Here is a 13,215-nt window from a genome sequence, read left to right on the forward strand (position 1 = left end):
CTCTAGGACACAACTCCTAGAATTTTAACTCTCAGACTTGTCCACATGGACCTCTGGCAATTCCTCAGTTACAGCTTGGTTTTCCTTACTAAGCACTTGTTCCTGTGGAAATCTCTGCTTATAAATTTCTCCTTCTGTAAGCTGTGATTCTTGACATTCATTTCTCTAATTATTAAGGCAGTGGTTTGCTGTGTGTCTTCACTTGTCTGATGATTCTAAGAAGAGTTGTTGATTTTTCAATTTGTTCAGCTTTTTACTTGTGAGTGGATGGTTACAACTTCAAAACTCCTTCCATGTTGTAATGGAAACAGGAAGTCTCTGCTATGGTTTTTCAGAAGAATTAATGACCCAAAGCTCAGGATTTGCTCTTGCTCCTACTTATATTGGACTTCCCTGAGTGTGGGTGATTAGTAATCTGTTGATCTTCCTGAATATGGAGGGAAAGGAAAGGGATGAAAAAGCCACAGAAATGGCAGTTCTGTTAAGTGCTCAACATGCTGCCCCAGGTTGGGATGACGGGAGTGTGCATGATTGTGGGGAATGGGGCAGCTGAAGGGAACAAGAGTTCTGGTGTTCTGAGCAGAGTCACTCTGCGTCCTCACTAAAGCAGTCTCATTAGAACACTGTCCCTGGTCTATCCCCTCATTGTCCATCCCTCCTTTAGCCCTTAGCAAAACCCCCTCCCTGTTTCTCTTGCCAGGGAATGGTCAGTTGGAGCCAACAGCCACCATCCTCAGAGAGGTTCTGTGTGACTGAGAGGTGCGTGGAGCACCCTGGAGTCCAGCTGGGTGGTGGTGCTTCCTCACGCCTGTGCTGTGTGATGGACCCACTGAGCAGCATCCGCACGGATCTCAGGAACATCAGTCCCCAAACAGGAGACTCGCCTTCATCAAGTTATCTAAGGACCCTCTGTTTCTCCCCCTCTTCCTCCTCCTCCTTCTTCTTGTCAATTATTTAACTTTTTTCTTGAACTGCGTACTTTTGGAATCTGTTACCTTGTGAAAATAATGAAGGTCCATTACCTAAAAATTGAAATAATACAGCACAAAGAGAAACTGCCCTCTTATGCCCTTTCCAAGATATGACAGCTATGAATGCTTGAAATTGGGATCAGATGGCCCCTGCTTATACCTACTCTGACCCTGGAGGGTGGCATGTCCCTGGTGTGTGCCCTGACTGTCCCTGTGCTCCTTTGAGACCTCCCTAGTGCTGCACTTGCCCATGGGTTTGTGCCAGGCTTTGATTTGCTTTTCAATGGGAACATGAGCTACAGAGGAAGGGGTCATGAGTATTTGCTTCACTTTTGTGTTGGCAGCACAGCACTGCCTCATAAATGGTGCCCAATGAATACTTGTTGAAAGTGTAAATAAAAAGATTTTAAACATGAATTATGGAATGTGTAAACTGTAGTACTGGAGACCAATTTTCTCCTGGAAATTATTTTTCTTATTAACTTATTAACAAAGAGATAATCACGAACATTTGTGAAATTCAAGGTTAAAGCTGTATATATACACCTTCCAAGTTGGCAAACTTAAAACACTCAATTTCACTATATATGTATTTCCCCCAGTATCAATGCTGTGGGAAGCCCAAGCCATGGGGAGGCCCCGCGCAGGTGCTGTGGTCAACAGCCCAAGTTGAATGTCCAGCCAACACCAGCATCTGCAGCCAGTCATGTGAGTGAGCCTTTGCAGATGTCCAGTCTACTCAAACCTGCAGATGTCTCAAGCACAGATATAGACCTCCACGTGAAAACCACACAGCCAAGTCCAGGCAGAATCATGTGAAAGATGTTTCTTCCTAGCCATTGGGTTTCCGGGTGGTTTGTTTTACAGTAACAGAACTAACAGTCTGTTCACTGCGCTCTCAGTGGCTCCTTTATCCTGAAAATCTACCTCTTGACCAGCTTCATCTCCCAACACCTGGATCCAGTGACTTTTACTGGGTCTGTAACCACAGGATCTTTTCTCAGGGTTGCTGATGTGCTAGTCTCTGCTAAGATGCTCACCTCTTCATCTTCCCTTATTGACTAGCCGCTCTAGCCATCTGCTTTAACTTCTTCCTGGAAGCCCTCCCTGATAACCTCACTCTCCCTAACTGTTCAGCTCCTTGAGGTCAGGGTTTGTCTGTTCCACGGTGATGATGACCAGCATGTAGTGGGTGTTGTATATAAATTCTAGTTGTGTCAAATCTAAGCCCCAACCTGCACGAGGGATTTAGCCTGGGAACCTCCCCAAATCTTGCTACCCCTGGTAACTTTTATTACAATACCCAAAGAATTTCACAGGTGCCGCATTTGCCATTTTAGGTCAAAAAGTTTGAACTTTTAGCATCTACTCGGGAAGGGCACATGAGAGTCCAGTATGGCACATGGTCCAATCGAGATGGACTTGGACAGAGCCTGCCCGAGGCTTTGTAAGTTGAGACACCACTGTGCACGTGGTTACCCTCCTCTGTGATATGGAGTCTATTCGTTAGACATTCTCATCTGTTCTTTATATTTCCTTCAGTTGGAACAAGAGACTTCTGAAAACACACAGGTGATGGAAGTATGGGCTGTTAAGCTAGTGCAATGTGGGAAGTTTTTCTATTTAAAAAAAATAAATCAGGTATTTTCAGGTAGCTTGCTCTAAATGGGGCAACAGATTATCATTTCTAGCCTCTCACCTGTCTTTTATTTTCTGAGGCCAGAGCACCATTTCTGAACCCCAGCCTCAAACCCTGCAGTTTATTCCTCATCCCTTGAGGACCCAAAAACAAACAGCCTTGGCAATGCACTAGTTCTTCACCTGCCTCAACTGCAAAGTGTCCACAGGGCCTTCACCAGCAGTGGGGGAAGATGCTCCAGAAACGGGCTGAGACCTTTGCCCTGTAACTTGACTGAGATGCAACCACCTTGGGTGAAATAAACACGATCACCAAGGTCCTTTTCTAGTATTAAAATTATATATATGTATGTTCACTTTTCTAAAAAGTGAGTATTTTTCTTTATTCCAACAATTTTCCTTTGTCCTCATAGATCATTTTCAAATTTTGCTGCAATCAAGGGTTGGTTAAGACACAGCCACTGGCAGCTGACATGAGATCTGTACATCTGTGACTAGAAGACCCAGAAGGCCACCCACTCTTCCTCCTAGTGAGCCACTGGCACAGCAGATATGGCTTACAGCCCAATCATGTTCTTTATTACACAAAAATTCAGTGCATCAAAAATAGAAAGAAGCCCCACCACATTTGAAATTAAATTTTATTTAAACAGGTAAAAATTTATACATCCTTTTAAAAACGAAAATGCAAAGTCAGTAAGTGAATCAATAATATAAACCTATTTATAGCAGTAATTAAAATAGAGGTAACATTTACCAGTGTGAAAATATCACAGAATTCAAATCACACTTGGATCTTCAATGACTCGAGTGTGTATCCGACACAGCAGGGGCTGGTAGACTGAAGATGAATTCCTCCCGTGCATGCGCCATCCCCAGTCAAGTCCTTCCTCATCACCGTCCACCAGCTCACACAGTGGGGTAGCTGGCTGCTGAGGCAATTCCACAATGGTTTCTCCGGTCTTTGGCCATCTTTATGTAGCCACCCATGCCCCATTCTTCACCCCAGCTGAAAAAAGAGCAGGTTTTCCATTTCAGAGAAAGAATAAAGCCTAAAGGGTTACTAACAGGAACACCCAACTTAAACACTGTGCCAGAGGCCATAGACTTAACAGAAAGAATCAGGACAGGCAATGTTCCTGTTTATCCTTAAAAAATTCTTGACATAACCTGGACATAACTTCCATCCCAGCCTCAAAACTGTGACCTTTCACAGAACTGCAGATCAGAGACAGGAAAAGAATAGGATGTCTTTGCAGCCAGATATGCCTCAGAATTTAAAAACTGCTCAGATTTAGACACACATTTTTTTTTTTTTTTTTTTTGAGACGGAGTCTCGCTCTGTCACCCAGGCTGGAGTGCAGTGGCGCAATCTCGGCTCACTGCAAGCTCCGCCTCCCAGGTTCACGCCATTCTCCTGCCTCAGCCTCTCCGAGTAACTGGGACTACAGGCGCCCGCCACCACGCCCGGCTAATTTTTTTGTATTTTTAGTAGAGACGGGGTTTCACCGTGGTCTCGATCTCTTGACCTCGTGATCCGCCCACCTCGGCCTCCCAAAGTGCTGGGATTACAAGCGTGAGCCACCGTGCCCGGCCTTAGACACACATTTATACAATGGAACAAATACTATATTCATACTCCCAAGATATTTGTGACAGTATCTTACTTTTATAATCAAACATTAATATAATATGTTCAACTTAGACTTCTGGGGATTTCAGAAGTATGCCTAAGGGCATGTGGAACTGTATCCAAACACTGTTTGCAAATAAGTATTCTCTTTTGAATTTCAAATGTAAGTATTTCTGGCAATTTATACCTGTTCTTCACCAGCCAATATTTATTGTTATCTGATTCTGTGCTTTCAAATCCGTAGCCAACCACCAGCACACCATGATCCATGTCTTCACTGCTACAGTCTGGCTCAAAATAAATGCCTGGGATAGTAAAACGAAGGCTGGGGTGAGAAGCTCCAGAGGACACACAACAGTAACCCATGCTGTCACCCACAGAGAATGAGGCATCTCTGAATTCAGTGAAGTGACACACATTCCATATAGTACTTAACAACAATAAGATCTATTGTTATTACGGCTAGGGATTTAAGCTCTCATCTACAACTGGCAGAAATAGAAATCGGCATAAATCCTTCACTAGAAAAAAGCTTTCCTACAGGAAAAAAAGACCCCTCTTTGTAAGCTTGTAATTCTACTTTAGGATATCAATTTAAAAAAGTAGCACAGAACACTAAAATCCTTGAATCAAAAGGCTCTTTTCGGATTTAATAACAGAAGTAAAAATCTTTGGAAAAATTATAAAAATCCAACAATTGCAGAATATTTTAAGTATATTAAACTACACAGTAAATGATGTAGCTGTTTATAAAAAGTTATGAAGTACTTATATTCATGGAGATATACTCAACATAATGTCAAATGGAAACATCGGGTATAAATATTGCATGCACAGAATGAACAACTATGATGCTAAGCACCTAAATATCTAAACTGAACTTTACAAACCAGAGTCTATCATGCTCGTATGTCATGATACTCTTTTTCTGCATCAATTTCTACAAAGAAAAAAATGCTTACCTTCTTTATAGAACAGAAAGGACTGATGACTTGCATCAACAGCAACAGAAATGGGCCCCACAGTTGCAACTGCCTTCATCAGGGCCTTCTCCTGCTTAGGGATGTCCACAAAGCCGGTATCATTAGCAACAGAATACTTGGGATTGTACTTACAGGATTCTTCCTTTCAAAGGTAAAGGGAAAAAAAGACTTGATTACTGCTATCCTCCTCCTGGAGAACATGAGTTACAACCACAACACTCAGCAGTGTGCAGCTTAGGATTTCCAAGTCACCACTGTTATAAATCATCCCAGGAAGTGAAATGCTACTAGTTAATTTGAAACTGAAAATTGGCTCCAGTCTCTTCAATGAGACCTCTAGGTTTACTTCCATAAGACATTTTTCACAATAGAAAAATGTGTACATGTAGAATGGCTCGTATATTCTTCAAGTTACTAGAAGCAAGAACAGCTATATGTTACCCATCTAATCACAGGATTGTGCAAAGGCTAATTTATAATGACAGCAGTCACAATTTGCAGATACAGATTCTGCCATCTAATATGTGAACTTTTTTTTTTTTTGAGACAGGGTCTCACTCTGTCACTCAGACTGGAGAGTGCATTTGCACAACCACCTCCCATGCTCAAGCAATCACCCTATCTCAGCCTAGCTGGGACCATAGATGCACACCACCATAGCCGGCTAATTTTCTTTTTTTTTTTTTTGGAGACAGAGTCTCACTGTGTCCCCCAGGTTGGAGTGCAGTGGCGCGATCTCAGCTCACTGCAAGCTCCGCCTCCTGGGTTCACGCCATTCTCCTGCCTCAGCCTCCCGAGTAGCTGGGACTACAGGCGCCTGCCAACACGCCCGGCTAATTTTTTGTATTTTTAGTAGAAACGGGGTTTCACCGTGTTAGCCAAGATGGTCTCAATCTCCTGATCTCGTGATCTGCTGTCTCGGCCTCCCAAAGTGCTGGGATTACAGGCGTGAATTTTCTTTGTATTTTTGGTAGAGTCAGGGTTTCACCTTGTTGCCCAGGCTGGTCTCAAACTCCTGAGCTCAAGCCATCTGCCCGGCTCAGCCTCCTAAAGTGCTGGGATTACAGGCGTGAGTCACCCCACCCAGCCCTAATATATGAATTCCAAAAAAGGTATCTGTTATCTCTGAAAGTGTCCACCTTCCAAAAGCTGAGCTGGAATTATGACAAGGAGCTTCACTTACTGTTGCCTCATATGGATAGGATTCCTCAGAGTCCAGGCCTCCATTTTCCTGAACATACTGGAAGGCATAATCCATTAGGCCACCATTGCAGCCCTCATTGCCTTGAGGCCCAGAGCAGTCTACCAGATTCTGCTCACTCAGTGAGACAAGCTTCCCAGTTTTCCGGAACATCTGTCCTTCAAGAGCACCAGTAGCACTAAAAGCCCAACAAGAACCACACTGACCCTGAAAAGGGAATAAAAAAAAGCTGTCATCCACAAAAAAAAACATAGTAAGACTTTGACAACAGCTCACACATCTGAATACTGTTAAAAAGTGAACTGCACATCACTTTAAAGTCTACCAAAACAAAGATGTCAATCACTTCTTGGCTTTCCTGGGAAGATGGGAGGTCTGAACCTGACACTGCCTCACCTGATTCTTCACAGGAGTCACGTAGCCTTTCTCTCTCCAATCCACAGATCTGGGGGCCTCATAAAACAGAGGTTCCTGGAACATTTTCCCCTTCCTGGGCTTACGGTTTTGAAAGCCATTCATCACCTGCCTGAATTCTTCACTGGTCTTCAAGGAAAAGGAAATACAATGTTGAAAAGCAAGAGATTACCTTAGTAAAGAACCGAGGAGAGGAAGCACAGAGCTCGGCAGTCCACAGCACACTTACCATGTCTCCAAAGGCGTTCATGGCCATTGTGAAGCTGTGTTTCCCTTCCCTGTATTCCTGATTGTGCTGTTCAATCATCTTCATGTTCTTCTCCCACACTGCTCTCCTCCATCCCTCTTCATTCTAGAGGCAAACATGTAACTGATGCTCTTTACTTCTACCTAAAACCCATCTCATCCTCACCAAGTGAATCTGCAGACAGAGATGGAAAAGAAACCATGGCAAGGGAAGGCTTGACACCTCTGGGGATGCTGTTCTCCAAACTGAGACACAACAGGGATGAATGTCCACATTGTGCTCATAATCCACGCCATTAGGTTATTACATTAGGCTATTGGTAAAAGCCGGCTTCTAGAATCTACTCTCTGACTAAAACTTCTCAACAGCCAGGACTATTCTTTCTGGGGAAGTTTCAGGTGCCACTAACCATGCCGTATAATCTGTTGTGCATCGCCTTCCACTTGGTCCACTGTGCCTCTAAACTGTGATCAAATGTTAGAGTAGCTGAGGCAATTCCCAGGCAAAAGGCAGCAAGGAGGAGTGTAGGATTCATGTTTTAAAACCTAGGAAGGGAACAAAAATGAGGATCTGATTAGACCAATCCTAAAAAGCCATCTTACTGCCCCCTGAAAAAGTAAGGCCACCATGGTAGAATAAAAATATTTCAATTATTCTCCCAAGCATTTACCCAAGGACTGTGGAAGAGGCCAAGGATGTGCTTGGAGAAAAACAGGGCACGTGGAGGTACTGGATGGACTCACCAAAATGAAAAGCAGCCTGTCCAGAGCTGTAGGAGCTGAAACCGTTTATGCAACGATAATTTAGGTTATGAGAAAGGTATGAAAGTACCTTGTGGGTGAGAAGCTTAAGGCAACAACTAGGAAACCAGGAAACGGTTGATCCAGGATTTGTACCAATCGCAAAAAATCCAGGTTTTGTGCCCAGGCAAAACCTCACTAATGATAAGGTGGGATTCCCAAGTAGGGACAAAGAGATCCCCAAGGGTTAGGAGGCCTTCACACATCTTCCTATATGTTTTCCAATCTCTCCTTTTTTTTTTTTTTTGAGATGGAGTCTTGCTCTGCCGCCCAGGCTGGAGTGCAACGGTGCGATCTCGGCTCACGGCAACCTCTGCCTCCCGGGTTCAAGCCATTCTTCCTCAGCCTCTTGAACTGCTGGGACTACAGGCGTGTGCCACCTCGCCCGTCTAATTTTGTATTTTTAGTAGAGACGGGGTTTCACCATGTTGGCCGGGCTGGTCTCGAACTCCTGACCTCAGGTGATCCACCCACCTCAACCTCCCAAAGTGCTGGGATTACAGGCGTGAGCCACCGCGCCCGCCCCAATCTCTCCTTAAATGAAACCTTTCTGAAATGCTTTCCCAGGAAAAACTGGGAAGGAGAGCACGCACTGCTCCCTCCTTCGCTCACTTGGGCCTGTGCTGCCGACACCCCAAATTGCTCCCCTAAATCAGGGACGGGGTCATATGGCCGCACGCGGGAAGCCAGCGCCCTGCAGCCAGCTTCCAGGGCTCCAGGCGTGGCAGGGCTGGGGACGTGACGCCTGTGCCACACACAGGCTGTAGCGGTCAGAGAACGCGGTGACGCCAGCAGGAGTACCGCTGTCTGGCGTGCGGGGACTGAGCTTCCCTGTCTGGCCGGGCCAGGCCCTGAGTCGGCGCGGCGCGGCCTGGCTGCGGTACCTGTGTCCACCGGGCTCGGAGGCTAGCCTGCCAGCTCAACCAGTCGCGCGCCTCCGGGGGGTCCTCAATTGCCCTCCCCGGCTTCCCCACCTCAAGGCCGGCAGAGCTCGGGGCAGACGCTCTCGTTGCCAGGGCTGGTGCACACCTTCTCGACCGCGTCCTGTCTTCCAGTCCCTGTCCGGCCACAGCTGGGCCTGGCCGGCGGCGCTTTCCTGCTGTGGTCGTAGCTGCGCAGGCGCACTCCACGGATGCTGCTCACGGTTGCGGAGGTCGCGGTTCTGGCCCAGCTTCGCCTGACTCTGCCTCTAAAACCTCGGGTCTGGGCTCGACCGGCACCGCCCCACCGCCTGGCTGCGCTTCGATTGGCTGCGCCGGCAGCTGGGCGAGGCCTCTGGGTGCTCTGATCCCTGGCGCGGTTCGTGGCTTGTTTACTGACTGTCCCAGAGCTGGGCGTGCCTGCCTCAGTGGACCTGGCGGAAGCGGAGCTGGTGCCTCGGGGCTGCGCAGAGTAGGGTCGGGCGTCTCCCTGGAGCGCTCGAGTCAACTAAGTACCGACTTACTGCACTGGGCGAGTGGCTCCTGAAAAGACGTTTACTGCAAGCCCTGTGTGGACTTTTTCAGCCGAACCTTGCTATTCCTTAGTCCTGGAGTTTTTGGTTCGCAGAGCCGAGAGTCAGTGTACTCTAGTCCAGTGGCTCCTGTTTAGTCCACAGCAAAGGTGGGGCCGGGTGGAAGAACGCAGAGCCTGCGGGCAGAAGCCTTATCTCCCACTTAAGGGTGGGTGCAGCTGGGCTTTAGAAGAATCTGGTAGGGAAAGGCATCCCCAAAACACGAGATGCTATCGTCAAGACCAGACCCTAGAAGGGAGGGGACTGGCTGCGTCTCCAGAGAGCGCGGGCGTTTTGTCAAGCGTCTTTTCCATTCAGGGATTCTTCCTTCTCCCACGTCTTTCCCAAAACCAGCAGAAATGAGTTATTTACAGAAACATTTGGTTGACAGGAGAAAAGCAGTTGAGAACATTAGAAGCTGCTTTTATTCACCCACTCTCTAGGTTATGGATTATATCTTCCTTGGTAACCAAGTCGTTCTCTTGAGATTTAAGAAATTTAATGACATTTAATGTCAGGATTTAAGATACAGAGAATGGAGAAATGTTTAGATAGAGGAAAAATATGTATCTTAATCTATATAATGTAGATATTAATTTATATAATTAAGGATTTAAGGAACAAAACCCACAAACATTCTAAACTTTTGTCATTTCATTTTTTATTACCTAAAAACATTCATTGTAGAAAATACCTTTCGGGGAAAAAAATAATTACCCTTGCCTTTACCCCCATAACCTTTTCGTATGCATGTTTTGACTTTGTTAAAAATGAAGTCGTTGTGTATTTCTGTTTGTCAATTTATTTCTATTGAAGATTAAACTGATAACTGTCTTAGACGCACAATCACCTATAATTTTTCAAGTGGTAAAATATACCTAACATAACAAGTACCATTTTAACCAACTTTGAGTTCAGTGGCATTAAGTACATTCACATTGTGTAACCATTACTATTGTTTATTCCCAGAGCTTGTTTATCTTCCTAAACTGAAACTCTGTATCCATTGAATAATAGTTCCCCATTCCCCCTCTCCTAGCTCAGGTATCCACCATTATATTTTCTGTCTGCAGGAATTTGTTTACTATTTTGGAGACTATTCCTCTTTTTTTTTTTTTTTTTTTGAGACAGAGTCTGGCTGTGTCACTCAGGCTGGAGTGCAGTGGCGCAATCTCAGCTCACTGCAATGTCTGCCTCCTGGGTTCAAGTGATTCTTCTGCCTCAGCCTCCAGAGTAGCTGGGACTACAGGCACACGCCACCACGCCAGGCTAATTTTTGTATTTTTAGTAGAGATGGGGTTTCACCATATTGACCAGACTGGTCTCGAACTCCTGACCTCGTGATTCGCCTGCCTCAGCCTCCCAGAGTGCTGGGATTACAGGTGTGAGCCACCGCGCCTGGCCGACTATTCCTCTTTTTATGCATTGCTTCTCTGGAGACCCAGTCAGAACATGTAGAATACAATCCAACTGTGATATCTGTCCTAGTCTCTTTTCTGTTGCTAATAACAGAATACCTGGAACTGTGTAATTTATGAGAATCAACATTTATTTCTTACAGTTTTAGAGGCTGGGAAGTCTGGGGTCCGGGGAGTGTATCTTGTGAGGGCCTTCTTGCTTGTGGGGATTCTTCGTAAAGGCCCAAGGTGGCACAGGGCATGACAGGGCGAGGGGGCTGAGTGTACCAGCTCAGGTCTCTTCCTCTTCTATTAAAGCCATCAGTGCTGGCTGGGCACAGTGGCTCACGCCTGTAATCCCAGCACTTTGGGAGGCCAAGGCAGTCAGATCACTTGAGGTCAGGAGTTTGAGACCAGCTTGGCCAACAGGATGAAATCCTGTCTCCACTAAAATACAAAAATTAGCTGGGCGTGGTGGTGCACACCTGTAATCCCAGGTACTTGGGAGGCTGAGGCGGGAGAATTGCTTGAACCTGGGAGGTGGAGGTTGCAATGAGCTGAGCCAAGATCACGTCACTGCACTCCAACCTGGGTGACAGAGCGAGACTCCATCTCAAAAAAAAAAAAAAAAAAAAAGCCATCAGTTCCATTCCCAAGATAACCTGTTGGTCTATGAACCCATTATTCCATGAATAGATTAATGTATTCATTAGGGAAGAGCTCATGTGACCTAATCACCTCTTAAAGGCCCCACATTTTAATGCTGCCACATTGGAGATAACTTCCAACAAGAGTTTTGGAGGGGGCAAACACGGAAACCACAGCAGTATTTAAATTTATTATTTTATGAAATAAAAACAATATTTTTGTGGTGTTAGGTAACTGCAGTACCTACGTCTGCCTTGGTTCTAGCTTTGCAGATTTCAGGATCACAAGAAGTTCATTGGAACAGCTGAATGTTTCTACTGGGGGCTTAGAGCTCACTTGGTCCTGGATGAGTTCCTTACTGGGAAGTGTGAGAGAAACTGCTCAGATGGCCTCCCCTTCCCCAAATTTGAAAGAGAAAGAGAGAGAGAGAGTTGTGAGTGAGTGGCTTTGCTCTCCAGCATTTGCTTGGTGAAGAGCCTCAGGATCTGGACTGTGGCCTCCCAGTTCTGAGGAACCCCATTAGCCACCAGGAGGGGTGGCATGTTCACCCTGTTATTCAGGAAGGAATTGGAAAACAAACATTTGAGGGTGTGAGGTCAAGAGCTAGAAAACCGCAAGCCTCTGGCACCTGAGCCAGGGCAGATGCTGGGAGCACCTGCAGGATACTCCCATATTCTGCCACCTTGGTACTTATCAGCCTCTGAGAACTGAAGCCAGACCCTTTCTTTGCTTGAGCAGAAGAGCAGACCAAAGAGCTCATTGACTCAAGGAGCATCATGGCAACTGGGCTGTACCTGAAGGGGAAGAATCCAGGGTGTGATCCACAACCAAGGCCTGAAGAAGTGGGGCCTGTACTTGACCTACCCAGGGTGAGTCATGACCCAAGTGCTGGGGCTCTAGCCATGGGTGGGCCTTCCAACCATTTCCAGCTTCCTCCTACAGAGGGGCTGGTGTTTTTCTTCATTTTTCATAACCTCCTTGGGAGCACAGGCTTTGGTGTCTGCCTTCCCTGGATCAGGCCTCCCACAATGCAGTTGCTCTAACAAAAACTATTAGCAACAACACAGTACCACAGAAGCCAGCTCCTTGCTAACTCATTGCTGATGATATTGTCTTCTAGAGACCATTCTAATGACTAGACAGCCTTGGTGCAGGAGGAGCCGTTGTCGGTCATGAGGAGCATTTCCTTGTCTATGTAGAGGAACTGAAACCCATATGGCCAGCAGAATTTACCAAAAGCAATCACTGGGCTACTCATCACACCCTCATGGCTCATTGTATCACTTTTGTTCCCTATATATGCGGTCCCATTTCCTCAGGACCAGTACTCCCTTATGTGGGGAGCAGGACTGATGCCTTGAGTTACTTATAGTGACTCATTAGTTGGGGGATTTGCTAGTATTTTCATCAAACTTGAATCTAGTGAAACATTTGATTGAACTGGCTCCCAAATTGAAAATAAACCAACACCACTCAGGAAACCTATTTACAGCAAGAAGTCAGGAGTGGGAATGCATCTTGCACTGACACCTTGATTAACAATAGCTCTGACCTGTGGGAGGACGGTCCTCTCTCCTGTAACAAACATAGGGTAGCGATGGGCCAGGTCCTGCTGCTCCTATATTCTCATCACTTAGATAAGCACATGCAGGTGACTGTAAGCCTTCCAGCCTCCACCAGCATCCTCCAGTTCTCCCCTGACCGCTTTCATTCATATTCCGCACTGATTCAGAGGTCCAGTCCTGAGTGGCAAAAAGAAACATTCGTGAGCCTTTCTAGAAATCAATCAAT

At 45.9% G+C, this 13,215-nt stretch overlaps 1 protein-coding gene and 1 long non-coding RNA gene across 10 annotated transcripts in view; one reads left to right on the forward strand and one right to left on the reverse strand.

Annotated features, from left to right (window-relative positions):
* Window positions 1-13,215, forward strand: part of LOC129479252 (uncharacterized) — a 45,713-nt gene that overhangs the window by 24,920 nt on the left and 7,578 nt on the right. For 3 of the 4 annotated variants that reach the window (XR_010120042.1, XR_010120041.1, XR_010120044.1), the window contains one exon: window positions 12,163-12,293. This is a non-coding gene — a long non-coding RNA (uncharacterized lncRNA). Of the gene's footprint in view, window positions 1-3,022; window positions 3,263-12,162; window positions 12,294-13,215 lie in introns of all 4 variants that reach the window. The other variant, XR_010120043.1, reaches the window with a different exon arrangement.
* CTSL (cathepsin L) lies at window positions 3,233-9,272 on the reverse strand. 6 transcript variants are annotated; one of them, XM_055272057.2, is made up of 8 exons: window positions 8,917-9,263; window positions 7,497-7,632; window positions 7,070-7,192; window positions 6,823-6,969; window positions 6,409-6,633; window positions 5,205-5,367; window positions 4,430-4,547; window positions 3,233-3,618 (listed from the first exon to the last, which is right to left on the reverse strand). In XM_055272057.2, exons 2-8 carry the CDS (start codon window positions 7,620-7,622, stop codon window positions 3,519-3,521), a joined length of 1,002 nt encoding a protein of 333 aa, XP_055128032.1. In that variant the 5' UTR covers window positions 7,623-7,632; window positions 8,917-9,263; the 3' UTR covers window positions 3,233-3,518. The 6 variants fall into 6 exon arrangements, with proteins under 6 accessions (XP_055128032.1, XP_055128031.1, XP_055128033.1 ...); XM_055272056.2 differs by having other exon boundaries at window positions 8,862-9,263; XM_055272058.2 differs by having other exon boundaries at window positions 8,772-9,263.

Source organism: Symphalangus syndactylus, chromosome 3, assembly GCF_028878055.3.
Source record: "Symphalangus syndactylus isolate Jambi chromosome 3, NHGRI_mSymSyn1-v2.1_pri, whole genome shotgun sequence".
NCBI classification, from domain to species: domain Eukaryota; kingdom Metazoa; phylum Chordata; class Mammalia; order Primates; family Hylobatidae; genus Symphalangus; species Symphalangus syndactylus.